We start from the raw sequence: 14,342 nt of genomic DNA on the forward strand, positions 1-14,342 counted from the left end.
GCAGGTAAGTTGCAGAACTGTGATTAGAACCCTGGTCTCTCCTCACTCTTGGCTTCAAGGCTGTCCATCACCTCACCCCCTCCTACCTCACCTCCCTTCTCTCCTTCTCCAGCCCAGCTCGCACCCTCCGCTCCTCTGCCGCTAACCTCCTCACCGTGCCTCGTTCTCGCCTGTCCCGCCATCAACCCTCGGCCCACGTCCTCCCCATGGCCTGAAATGCCCTCCCTCTGCCCATCCGCCAAGCTAGCTCTCTTCCTCCCTTCAAAGCCCTACTGAGAGCTCACCTCCTCCAGGAGGCCTTCCCAGACTGAGCCCCCTCCTTCCTCTCCCCCTCCCCATCCCCCCTGCCCTACCTCCTTCCCCTCCCCACAGAACCTGTATATATGTTTGTACAAATCAATTACTCTATTTATTTTACTTGTACATATTTACTATTCTATTTATTTTATTTTGTTAATATATTTTGTTTTGTTGTCTGTCTCCCCCTTCTACACTGTGAGCCCATTGTTGGGTAGGGACCGTCTCTATATATACCAACTTGTACTTCCCAAGCGCTTAGTACAGTGCTCTGCACACAGTAAGCGCTCAATAAATACAATTGAATGAATAAATGAATAGTCATTTTGACTCCCAAGCCCATGATCTATCCACTAGGCTCAGTGGAAGAAGCCCGGGCTTTGGAGTCAGAGGTCATGGGTTCAAATTCCGGCTCTACCAATTGTCAGCTGGGTGACTTTGGGCAAGTCACTTAACTTCTCTGTGCCTCAGTTACCTCATTGTAAAATGGGAATTAAGACTGTGAGCCCCCGTGGGACAACCTGATCACCTTGTTACCTCCCCAGCACTTAGAACAGTGCTTTGCACATAGTAAGCGCTCAATAAATGCCAGCATCATCATCATCATCACTAGACCATGCTGCTTCTCTTCACTTTCCACCATTCACGTTCCTGCTGGGACATGAAGTACAACAAGCAAGAGGCTGGGCAGGTGTGCAGCACATTCATTCATTCAATCGTATTTATTGAGCGCTTATTGTGTGCAGAGCACTGTACTATAAGCACATGGGAAGTCCAATTTGGCAACAGAGACAATCCCTACCCAACAATGGGCTCACAGTCTAGAAGGGGGAGACAGACAACAAAACAAAACAAGTAGACAAATGTCAATAGCATCAAAATAAACAGAATTATAGATATATACACATCATTAATACAATAAATAGAATAATAAATTATATTATAAATATTATAAATAATATTTGTGTATACAAATATACACAAGTGCTGTGGGGCGGGGAGAGGGGTAGAGCAGGGGGAGGGAGTAGGGGCGATTGGGAGGGGAGGAGGAGCAGAGGAAAAAGGGGGCTCAGCCAGGAAGGCCTCCTGGAGGTGGTGTGGTCTTGGTCCATTTGAGCCAGCTCCAGGCAGAACCAGGACAAGAACACAGGACTCCTCATTTCCAGAGTCCTCTCGACTATAAGCTCGTCATGGCCAGGAAGTATGTCTGTTATACTGTACTCTCCCCAGCACTTAGAACAGTGCTCTAAGAACAGTAAGCGTTCAACAGATACGACTACTTGAGCGTGCTCCTCACTTCTAGAAGAGTGCCCCGCATTTCCAGAAGAGTGAGACAATAGCGGAGAAATCTCTGTTAATCACCATCATCAATCGTATTTATTGAGCGCTTACTGTGCGCAGAGCACTGTACTAAGCGCTTGGGAAGTCCAAGTTGGCAACATATAGAGACGGTCCCTACCCAACAGTGGGCTCACAGTCTAAAAGGGGGAGACAGAGAACAAAACCAAACATACTAACAAAATTAAATAAATAGAATAGATATGTAATAAATATGTAATAAATAGAATAGATATGTAAATAAATAGAATAGGTATGTAAAAAAATAGAATAGATATGTAAATAAATAGAATAGATATGTACGTGCTACGTGCCTCAACAGAAAGCCACCTGCATAAATTAATTCCAGCATTTGTTAATTCCAGTATTTGCATAAATTAATTCCAGTATTTGTCCAGCATTTACTATGTGCCAGGCACTGTACTAAAAGCTGGGGTAGATACAAGCTAATCAGGTTGGATGCAGTTCCTGTCCCACACGGGGCTCACAGTCTTAATCCCCATCTTACAGATGAGGTAACTGAGACCCAGAGACTTGGGCAAGTGACTTGCCCAAAGTCACCCAGCTGACAAGTCATCATCATCATCATCATCATCGTATTTACTGAGCGCTTACTGTGTGCAGAGCACTGTACTAAGCGCTTGGGAAGTACAAACTGGCAACATATAGAGACAGTCCCTGCCCAACAGTGGGCTCACAGTCTAAAAAGTGGCAGAGCTAGAATTAGAACCCAGGTCCTTTTGACACCCAGACCTGGGCTCTAACCACTAGGCCACTAAGGAGGAGTAAACGTTTCCACTTCCTCGCTAGCTGAGGATGGAGAAAAGCAGAGGGAAATGGTAGCAGAAGCCAGTACTTTGGCTTCTACCATCTGTGTACATATCAGACTGTAAGCTCGTTATGGACAGGGAACGTTTCTGCTAATTCTCTTGTACTCTCCTCTCCCAACTGCTTAGTACAGTGCTGTGCATACAGTAAGTGCTCAATAAATACTATTGATTGTACTGAGGAAAATACCACCTGAAGCAGGATATGAAGTTCCAAGAGAAAAAAAAACAATTTTAGGAATTAATATCAGTTTCTTCCGGTTTTCACTGGGAATGCTTATTGAAAACGCTTCTCAAATGCCGTTATAAAGATGGAATTTGCAAGTGTTCTTTCCCCACACATTGCCACAGTTCAAATATATTTATTAGGAAGCCAAAATTTTGTAAGAACTTGCCCTTTCATTTAAATCTGCAGACCACAAATGTGCTGAGGATTCCACTGAATGAATTTTAAATATGCAACAACACAAGGAAGACTCTCAATGTTCTCAACCTTTAAATGGATTTGTAGAGAATTCTCAAACAAAAAAATTCTACAAATTCAGTCATAATGGCATTTATATGACCTCTCTTCCTTTGTCTTTTAGACTGTGAGCCTACTGTTGGGTAGGGACTGTCTCTATATGTTGCCAACTTGTACTTCCCAAGCGCTTAGTACAGTGCTCTGCACACAGTAAGTGCTCAATAAATGATTGATTGATTGATTGATTGTATGAATTTAGAAAGTCGGCAGGTAGAAAGTGATTATGCGTAGATGGAAAAATCTTATTTCCAATACAACCTTGAAAATTTCCCCAATTCAAGACATACTGATTTACTATATTTGCTTGCATAAATACCTCCATTACCTAATTGCCCCATCCTGATTTTTGAGGGAATCGGTACTTTTTGTAAGCAGCGCTAGCCCTTGCATTTGAATTTGCACCTGTTGGTCACCCCTCCTTCAGGCTCATAGTCGTAATTTATTTACATTAATGTCTATCTCCCCCTCTAAACTGTAGCTTGCTGAGGGCAGGGAACGTGACTACCAACTCCGTAATATTGCACTCACCCAAGAGTTTAGCATAATGCTTTGCACACAGTACGTGCCCAATAAATATGACTTATTGACTGATAATTGATAGCCATTGGTGAGGGGATATTAATTCACTAAGGCTACTCAGGGGCCAGGGTGTAGGAGGGACAACAGGGAGAGAATTCACACAACACAACAGGGGTGTAGAGTTGATTCACTGACTGGCTCCTGTATGCACAAGTTGGGAGAAGGCAATAAGAAGTGTTCTTACTTTTCTCTTCCTTCTCTACCGTTTTTTCTTCTCCTTTATTTCCCCCAATTTATTGCTACGCTTAATTCTGAAGGACATTTCGGCTAGTATTCCCAAGCACACAATAGGAAAAAAAAATACTGGAAAAGAAGGGAAACCTCTGTAGTGCTGATTCTATTAGTGGCCAAACATCTTTTGTACTTTCAAAGAGCAAGAAAAAACACCGCAGGTTCTGGTCAAAGATGACATATGAAATTACCTGTTTTTTTTGTGATAATTCACATTAAAAAATGCCCTTCACTTCATAATACTAATTATCCTGATGGTACTTAAATGCTTACTTTGTGTCAAGAACTTTTCTAGGCATTGGGGTAAATACAAGTTCATCATGTTGGACACAGTCCCTGTCTCAAATGGAGCTTACAATCTAAGTAGGAGTGAAGACAGGTATTGAATCCCCATTTTACAGATGAGGAAACTGAGGCACAGGGAAGTTAACTGTCTTGCCCAGGGTTACACAGCAGGCACTTAACAGATTTGGACTGGACCCCAGGTCCTCTGATCCCCAGACCTATGATCTTTCCACTAGGCCATGCTGCTTCATGATATCATTAATTCAAAATTGCAACAAAATTTTTTTTTAAAAAATCCCGTGAATCTTGAGAATGTATGGGGATTCAAATGTACACCTGATGTTCTGTTTGACATAACTCTGTTTCCTTTGGCTAAAATCAGTTCTAATTTCTTTTTCCCCTAGACAGAAAATTAGAGGATTTTTGAAAAACATGTAATTCCCTACAGAACCATCACTAAGAGCATCTATATAGATGACTAATTAATTGTTCTTCCTCCTTCTTAGACTGTGAGCCCTATCTGGGACAGGGACTGTGTCTGACCTCATTATATTAGTAATAGCAATTTTAGCATTTGTTAAGCACTTCTTATGTGTCAAACACTGGGGCAGATTTGTAATCGGGTCACACACACTCCCAGTTCCACAAAGGCTTCCCGGTCTAAAAGGGAGAGCGATCAGGTAGTTGCTTCCTATTTTACAAATGGGGCCAGGTCACCCCGCAAGCAAGTCGCAGAGCTGTGATTAGAACCCAAGCTCTCTGACTCCCAAGCACTAGGCCATGGTGCTGCCCTAACCCAATGCTTACTACCGTGTTTCGCATATAGTAAGTGCCTAACAAATTCATTCATTCATTCAGTAGTATTTATTGAGCACCTACTGTGTGCACAGCACTGTACTAAGCACTTGGGAAGTACAGGTTGGCAACATATAGAGACGGTCCCTACCCAACAGTGGGCTCACAGTCTAGAAGGGGGAGAGAGAGAACAAAACAAAACATATTAACAAAATAGAATAAATATGTACAAATAAAATAAATAAACAGGGTAATAAATACGTACAAACATATATACATATATACAGGTGCTGTGGGGAGGGGAAGGAGGTAAGGCAGGGGGGACTGTTATTTCACCTGACTCTTAGGTTTGAAGTTTATTTCAACATAGGTACAACTCACATCTCGACTCTTGGTATGGTCGCAGTCAAACTGGTTTTGACAGCCAGCCATCAAATCACATTACATTAAAATATATTTTAAAACCCTCTTTGCAGTAGGCTTCTCAATGTCTGTACTGTTCCCCTTAACTCTCATAATTATCCTCAATCTACCAAGCACAGCCAATTCAATCACATTTCCATCCTGATGAATATATAATATCCTACATCTCAGAGTCCCGAGACCATATTAAGTGTCCGTTCTGGCTTAGAATCTCAAGAAGCTAAATTGGCTCAAACTGAAATGGATGTATTTGTAAAGAACAGGCAAAAGATTACTGTTCTGCAATTTTTTTTTTCAAAATAATCTCATTTTCCTTTGTCAGGGAAAAAGGAATTTCACAAATTCCATATTGAATTCCCTCAGCCCCATAGCACTCATTTACACATCTGTAATTTAATTATTGATATTAATGTCTGTATTCCCTTCTAGTCTGTGAGCTTGTGGGCAGGGAATGTTCTAACAACTCTGTTATATTGTACTCTCCCAAGTGCTTAGTACAGTGCTCTGCACACAGTAAGCACCCAATGAATAAGACTGAGTAACCCTGATGAATAGTTTCACTAAACAAATGATGGTATATTTTATTAAGCATTAACTATGTACCTTTCATTCATTCATTCATTCAATCAATCACACCAAGCACTGTGTTCTCTGTGTGTGTGTGTGTGTGTGTGTGTGAGAGAGAGAGAGAGAGGGAGAGAGAGAGAAAAAGAGAGAGAGTCTGTTCAAAAACTGCACACCTTGGCATGATGCAGGTCTACTCCATACATGGACAACTTTTTGGCGTTTTCCAAGAAATGCATCTCTGCTTCAGCTGGGGTCATTCCCCTGGGGGAAGAAAAAAGAAATAATTACAACTTGGCCTCATCTTTTCAGAGAATTAGCTAAAAGCTAAATAGAAAATTAACACTAGGGATCGTGTCTACCTACTTTTATTGTACTCTCCTAAGCGCTTAGCACAGTGCTCCACACAAGGTAAGCCCTCAATAAATATTGGTTGATTAACTATTATGGATGGACATTCTGTAACCCTCTAAACAAAATCATCCTCCATGGTATCAGGAGCCTCCCAGATGATGATGATGATGATGATGATAATAATAATAATAATGTATTTGACAATAATAATAATAATAATAATAATAATAATAATAATAATAATAATAATGTATTTGTTAAGTGCTTACTACGGGCCAGGAACTACACTAAGCACTGAACTGGACACAAGCAAATCGGGTTGGACATGGTCCCAGTCCTGCATGGGGCTCCCAGTCTTAATTCCCATTTTCCAGATGAGGTAACCGGCCCAGATAAGTGACGTGATTTGCCCAAGGCCACAAAGCAGAGAAGTGGTGGAGCCAAGATCTGAATGCATAATCTTCTGAACCCCAGGCCCGTGCTCTATCCACTAGGCAATGCCCTTGCACTAAAGCCAGCACAGGAGGTTCTTAGGAAGCAATACCGAAATCCCAACACTGATTCTAAAGTGGGAAAAGCGGTTCTGGCTTCTCACCTGTGGCTCTTGTGCAACTCAATGACTTTATCTTCCAGTTCTTTTGTTTGATTTGGTGCAAAACGGAATTCGCTGATATAATCGCTTCCACATTCATCTGGATCGTAGTCTCCAAGTTCAGACTGAACAGTGTATGAGCCCAGGAGTGCAAGGGTAACGAAAGAGCATGGCAGTCTTCCTGAAACGATGTCATCTCGCAACTGCAAGCAGAGGTAGTACCTGCCAAAGACAAAGTCCAATGCTTCAGATGGAAGAGGATTTCCCGTATCTCTAAAAAAAGGCAAATATGTTTTCCTATTAAGTTCACTAAAATACATATGGAAACCCTAAACCACATTTCCTGTCTATAACAAGTTTACACTCCGACTGGGGAAACCAACATAAAAATATCCACAAGTGCTCAAAATAAATAAAAATGCGTGCCAAGGACAAACTGAGTGCTAAAATGAATTTATTTATATTAAATTCATGTGTTAGAATGGCTACATAGTTTTTAATATATACACACACATTTATATATATATATATATATATTTCTGGCTCTTAAGCCTCTGAATCAATCAAACATACTTATTGAGCGCTTACTGTGTGCAGAGCACTGTACTAAGTGCTTGGGAAGTACAAGTTGGCAACATACAGAGATGGTCCCTACCCAACAGTGGGCAGATCATAATGGTCTGCAGTTTTCTGGGAAGGAAATAATACAAAACCAAGTGTGGCAAGGGAAATGCTATATTTTTCCTTTACTGCTCCAATCATAAGCATGCTTTCTAGCTGTCAAATGCTAAGTTTGATTAGGATGTAAATAAGAGCCAACAACAGAAAAACTGAATCCATAGCCGTGGCTGCTAGACAACATAAACATCTGATTTGTTCCAAGGAGAGAGAAGTCTATCCAACTCCGAGAGTATGTTAGGTGGTCCTCAGGCTCCCAAATGAGCATCAGTACATGCCTTCTCTGCCGCTTGCTCATGGAAATCCCAGTCGACATCTGGGATTCGGCTGGGAAAATCTTCAAGCGATGAGTAATTCTTTATCTTAGGTTTAGTTGAATCGTTTGCAGATGCCATTAATTTGTCAAAGGAAAGTCTACTTCATGCATGCAAGATCATTTCCTTGCAGAAAATATATGTGAGGAGTAGCTTTTTTAATGGTATTATAAGCACTTACGATGTGTCAGGCACTCTACTTAGTTTTGGGATGGATTAAAAACTAATCAGGTTGGACACAGTCCGTGTCCCACATGGGACTCGCAGTTTTAATCTTCATTTTCCAGATGAGGTAGCTGAAGCCAAGAAGTAGAACTGACTTGCCCAAGGTCACAGAGCAGGACCTGGGGATTAGAACCCAGGTCCTTCTGACTCCCACACTCATGCTCTATCTACTAGGCCACGCTGCCTTTTTTCCTCCGAATCCTCTGTTCTTACCTGCAGAATTGATTTTTCACCTACCTGGTGATATCTTCGGATAGTTGGGCAGGGTCTGGCGGGTAGAACTTCACATTGAAGGAAAACTGCCAAGCACCACCTGTGGGAGAACAGAAACTCAAAGAAATTCTCTCGGTTTATCACGTCACTAGAATCTTGGAAGACCAGAACCGGAAAGCAATAGAATACAGTCTTCTTGCTTTATTCAGTTTCCAATGCCAATGTAGGGGTGGGCGTCATTGTTTAAATTCAAAGGTAATTCCACAATTGCACCTCAGCTGATACTTAATTCCCTGCCAAACTTCAAGCAGAAAAGTCAACTGGTTTCAGTGTCACCTCCTTTCCCTTCCTTGGCCTATCCCTTAGGGGAGATGCTAGTGCAGTAGTAGGGGCAATAGTATTTATCAAACACTTACTATGTGCAGAGCACTGTAGTACACACTGGGAAAGAATACACAAGCACTACACACTAGCAAGGTCCCCAACCCTTGTGGAGCTGAAAATCTCAACAATGTGCAATGAAGTGGCTAAACAGGGCAGAAGATCACTTAGATAATCAATGTTATTAGGTGCTTGTGATTCTGATCAGTAACTCTCAACAGTCTGAATTTATCTCTTTATCTCTTCTGAACATTTAACTCCATTCTCAGGCCCTCTGTTCGTCCCCCTCCTCCATCCCTCACCCCCAACGATCTGGCAGATTAACTCCATCAGGTCTGAGCTCCCCAAAGTCACTCCTCCCCCTTCTCCAACCCACCTGCTCTCAACCCTCTCTGCTACTCTCCCATCCTTCCCAGGAGTATTTTCAGATGAGATCTCCTCCCTCCTCTCAAGTGCAATCTGGCTTCCGTCCCCTACACTCCACCAACACTGCCCTCTCAAAGGTCACCAATGACCTCCTGCTTGCCAAATCCAACGGCTCCCACTCTATCCTAATCCTCCTCGACCTCTCAGCTGCCTTTGACACTGTGGACCACCCCCTTCTCCTCAACACACTAGCCAACCTTGACTTCACAAACTCCGTTCTCTCCTGGTGTGCCTCTTATCTCTCTGGCCAGTCATTCTCATTCTCCTTTGCGGGCTCCTCCTCCCCCTCCCATCCCCTTACTGTAGGGGTTCCTCAAGGGTCAGTTCTTGGTCCCCTTCTATTCTCTACCTACACTCACTCCCTTGGTGAACTCATTTGCTCCCACGGCTTCAACTATCATCTCTACGCTGATGACACCCAAATCTACATCTCTGCCCCTGCTCTCTCTCCCTCCCTTCAGGCTCGTGTCTCCTCCTGCCTTCAGGACATCTCCACCTGGATGTCTGCCCACCATCTAAAACTCAATATGTCCAAGACTGAACTCCTTATCTTCCCTAACCCTGCTCTCTCCCTGACTTTCCTGTCACTGTAGACAGCACTACCATCCTTCCCACTTCACAGGTCCGCAACCTTGGTGTCATCCTCGACTCTGCTCTCTCATTCACCCCTCACATCCAATCTGTCACAAAAGCCTGCCGGTCTCACCTCCATAACATCGCCAAGATCCACCCTTTCCTCTTCATCCAAACCGCTACCTTGCTGGTTCAATCTCTCATCCTATCCCGACTGGTTTACTGCATCAGCCTCTTCTCTTATCTCCCATCCTCCTGCCTCTCCCCACTTCAGTCTATACATCATGCTACTGCCCGGATCATCTTTGTGCAGAAACGCTCTGGGCATGTTACTTCCCTCCTCAAAAATCTCCAGTGGTTGCCTGTCAACCTATGCATCAAGCAAAGACTCCTCACCCTTGGATTCAATGCTCCCCATCACCTCGCCCCCTCCTACCTCACCTCCCTTCTCTCCCTCTACAGCCCAGCCCGCACCCTCCATTCCTCAGCCACTAACCTCCTCACTGTGCCTCGTTCTCGCCTGTCCCGCTGTTGACCCCCGGCCCACATCCTCCCCCTGGCCTGGGATGCCCTCCCTCCACACATCTGCCAAGCTAGCTCCCTTCCTCCCTTCAAAGCCCTAGTGAGATCTCACCTCCTCCAAGAGGCCTTCCCAGACTGAGCCCCCTTTTTCCTCTCCTCCTCTCCATCCCCCCAGCCCTACCTCCTTCCCTTCCCCACAGCACCTGTATATATGTTTGTACAGATTTATTACTCTATTTGGTTTACTTGTACATATTTACTATTCTATTTATTTTGTTAATGATGTCCATTTTGCTTTAATTCTATTTGTTCTGACATCTTGACACCTGTCCACTTGTTTTGTTTTGTTGTCTGTCTTCCTCTTCTAGACTATGAGCCCGTTGTTGGGTAGGGACCGTCTCTATGTTGCCAACTTGTACTTCCCAAGCGCTTAGTACAGTGCTCTGCACACAGTAAGCGCTCAATAAATACGATTGAATGAATTAATAAATACTACTGAATGAATGAATGAATCTAACTCCCCCAATCCTAGTTTCCCCCAAGTTCTGGGGAACCCCTGACTTGACTGAATAACCTCCTCTGGCCCACAGTCTCTCCTGAACCTGGACTTCCCAATGCCATTTGGTAATGGAGCCTGATGATTGTTCTGAGATCCCTGGCTCTAATCCTAAATCTGCCAGTGGATCTGTATTGTGATCTTGGACAAGCCACTTAAACTCCCTGTGCCTCCCCCTTCCGTCACTTGTAAAATGGGGAGAAGATACCTGTTCTCCTACCCTCAGATTGTAAACCCTCTTATGGGGCAGGGATTGATTTTGCTAAATATGCCCCATTATGCAGTGGTGAAGGAGTAAACGCGTAATAAAAACCATAAATATTATCTTCTGACAGCTCATCCAGCTGGAACCTTTCCTCCTGCATCTTATTTTGTGGGCTGGGGTCACCCTTCTCCATTTCCCATTCTTTCTTTTGATGTCTGAAATAGTTTTAATGACCTGCATTTGGGAAGCAGCATGGCATAATGGACAGAGCAGGGGCCTGGGTTCTAATCCCGGCTCTGCCACATGTCTGCTGTGTGACCTTGGACAAGTCATTTAACTTCTCTGTACCTCGGTTACCTCATCTATAAAAACTGGGGATTAAGAGTTGGAGCCCAATGTGGGACAGGGACGGTGTCCAACCTGATTAACTTGTACTACCGCAGCTCTCAGAACAGTGCCTGAGACATAGTAACTGCTTAACAAGTATCATTATTATTATTATTACCTGCACCTTTTGAATGGGTAGCAATGTGTCCACAGGATATGGACAGGTTAATATGGTTTCTAGGTGTCCAGTAAGTCATGAAGTCAAAAGACTCATGGAATTGTTTTTTGTTTTAAATTTTAAAATAAGTTTAAAAGCAGCGTGGCTCAGTGGAAAGATTCCGGGTTTTGGAGTCAGAGGTCATGGGTTCAAATCCCAGCTCTGCCACTTGTCAGCTGTGTGACGTTGGGTAAGTCACTTCACTTCTCTGGGCCTCAGTTACCTCAACTGTAAAATGAGGATGAAGACTGTGAGCCCCCCGTGGGACAACCTGATCACCTTGTAACCGCCCCAGTGCTTAGAACGGTGCTTTGCACATAGTAAGCACTTAATAAATGCCATTATTATTATTATTATTATTATTAAGAGCAAAACTTCAATAGTGATTTTATTTATGATAGTCCTAATAGGGCTTCATTTTTAAATCAAGGAGGAACTGGAAAGTTATATTTAACACAGAAGAAGTGGTGATTTAAAAGGAAAATTCAGGCAAATGAGGTCTCAAACCAGATTTTAACAAGTATGCTAAAGGTCAAATGTGTTTCATTAGTAAAAGCCTCTAGTAGAAGTAATCAACTCCAAAAATACTTACAGAATGGCTTACATAACCCTACCCTGGAAATAATAGTAATAATAATAATAATAATGGCATTTGTTAAGCGCTTACTATGTGCAAAGCACTGTTCTAAGCACCGGGGAGGGGAAACAAGGTAATGGGGTTGTCCCATGTGGGGCTCACAGTCTTCATCCCCATTTTACAGATGAGGTAACTGAGGCTCAGAGAAGTTAAGTGACTTACCCAAGGTCACACAGCAGACATGTGGCGGAGCCAGGATTCGAACCTATGATCTCTGACTCCAAAGCCCGAGCTCTTTCCACTGAGCCACGCTGCTTCTCCAAGCTTCACCCTTTAAAAATCTTTACCTCCTCCTCCTCCTTAATTGTGTTTTGAACATTTCTGCGTCTGGCAGGTTTACTAGGAAATCTGAGATGGAGAAATTTGATTCTCCTACCTCTACTGGGGTCAGATTCAGGCTTTGTCAGCCAGTGGAGGATGAGGATAGAGATAGGGGTTGGGAAGGCGAAACTGTAATGGGGAAGTGGAGGACTTGCAGTTCTCTGCCTGATGTCACTTTTTTAGTCTGACAACAGCCTCCACAGAGGTGAGCAGAGGCAGGGGGAGGGCTTTCCTCTGGGTAGCCAAGGGGGCTTCAGGAGCTCTTCTTGCCGATGATTACAAAGGTCCTGTGCACAAAACTAAACATCATCTCACGGTTGGTACACTTCACATCCCTGTCTTGGCAGTGATAATTAATTCTGAGCTAGAACGCAGGTTTACTGCCTGCCCCGCTTTTCTAAGACAACGCTGTATAATTTAACAATATCCTGTTGAAGTTTCAGTTGAGGAAAACACGATGGGCTACATTAGACTGTAAACACCAGGAGAGTAAGCATTCGGTTTTATATTTCCTTTGGTCTGCCCAACACACGCTACAATGCTCCACATACAGCCGGCACTCAATAATATGGCTAACGATAGTGATGACGAGATATAATCACCCTCTTTTCATATATTACTGTGGGAGGGCAAAAGTTCAGATTAGTGCCGTTGGTCATACTATGGGCAGGGACTGTGTCTACCAGATGTAGCGTGGCTCAGTGGAAAGAGCACGGGCTTTGGAGTCAGAGGTCATGGGTTCAAATCCCGGCTCCGCCGTCAGCTGTGTGACTTTGGGCAAGTCACTTAACTTCTCTGGGCCTCAGTTACCTCATCTGGAAAATGGGGATTAAAACTGTGAGCCCCTCGTGGGACAACCTGATCACCTTGTAACCTCCCCAGCGCTAAGAACAGTGCTTTGCACATAGTAAGTGCTTAACAAATACCATCATTATTACTATTATTATTACCAACTCTATTGTATTTTACTCTCCCAAGCACTTAGTACAGTGCTCTGCCCATAGAAAGCACTCAAAAAATCCCACTGACTGACTGATTTTAATTCTCTGATCCACTAGCAATCACCAGCCGCTTTTTGAATGAAGCAGGATTGGCCTTGAGTTTTGCCTGATGGGCAGGAAGGGATTTGGTGAGTGGAACAGAGAAGGCTGACCAGAGGAAATAGAGTTGGAAGAAGTTCAGAGAGGAAGCTAATGAGTACATGTTTTCTGCCTTTCTAGATATCTCCCCACCAAATGTCAAAACTGTGCAAACTGTAGGTAATTTCACTGGACGCAAAGGTAGCCCTCAACTTTCCATTTAGTTTCAAGTTCCTCCTGGATTCCTTGATGACATGCCACAAACCACCACTTAATTTGCTAAGCAAATCAGTGATACACAATCTGCATAATCTCCATAATGAAACCAGTACTTCCAGCTCTGTCTCTTTGGCTCTTTCTTCTCTGATGTTGGGGGAGGCAGGAGAAGGATTAATAAGGGATAAGAAAAATTCAATCTAATCGATGGGCTCAGAGAAAACTACACCATTCACATTCATAAGCAGTGTTTCCAGCAACCACATTCAGGCTTATCATGTATTCCTCATATTTTCAAAGTACTTTACAGTCGTTAAGCAGATGACTAAGCACTGTTACAATAATTATGTGAGTCCATGGAACTTGATGCTCGCATTATGTTATGATATTTCTACAGCATGTTTTCTCAAGATTCCGGAGAAATTCTCTGAGAAAACTATCATCTTAAACTTTCACTAGAACTCTCTGAACCCCCAAAATAAAAGTGCTTTCCCCTTTTAATTACAACTGTGAAACCATCCCTGGCACTACTGCTGTAGTTAGCTGCTAGATAAGCAACACAGAAAAGCAATTTGAGAGGCATGTTGGGGGTGGGGGTGGGGAGAGAGAGGTTTGATTACATAAGCAATTAGCAAAGACTGACA

At 43.3% G+C, this 14,342-nt stretch overlaps 1 protein-coding gene across 5 annotated transcripts in view; it reads right to left on the bottom strand.

The window, feature by feature from the left end:
* The window catches only part of EPB41L3 (erythrocyte membrane protein band 4.1 like 3), a 208,919-nt gene that overhangs the window by 57,910 nt on the left and 136,667 nt on the right, over nt 1–14,342 (bottom strand). For all 5 annotated transcript variants that reach the window (XM_038747543.1, XM_038747548.1, XM_038747547.1 and 2 more), the window contains exons 6-8: nt 8,263–8,338; nt 6,812–7,030; nt 6,039–6,126 (exon numbers count right to left, since the gene is read on the bottom strand). In XM_038747543.1, the coding sequence (XP_038603471.1) occupies nt 6,039–6,126; nt 6,812–7,030; nt 8,263–8,338 (383 nt within the window). The remainder of the gene's footprint in view (nt 1–6,038; nt 6,127–6,811; nt 7,031–8,262; nt 8,339–14,342) is intronic.

The sequence above is a fragment of the Tachyglossus aculeatus genome, chromosome 5 (assembly GCF_015852505.1).
Source record: "Tachyglossus aculeatus isolate mTacAcu1 chromosome 5, mTacAcu1.pri, whole genome shotgun sequence".
NCBI classification, from domain to species: Eukaryota; Metazoa; Chordata; class Mammalia; order Monotremata; family Tachyglossidae; genus Tachyglossus; species Tachyglossus aculeatus.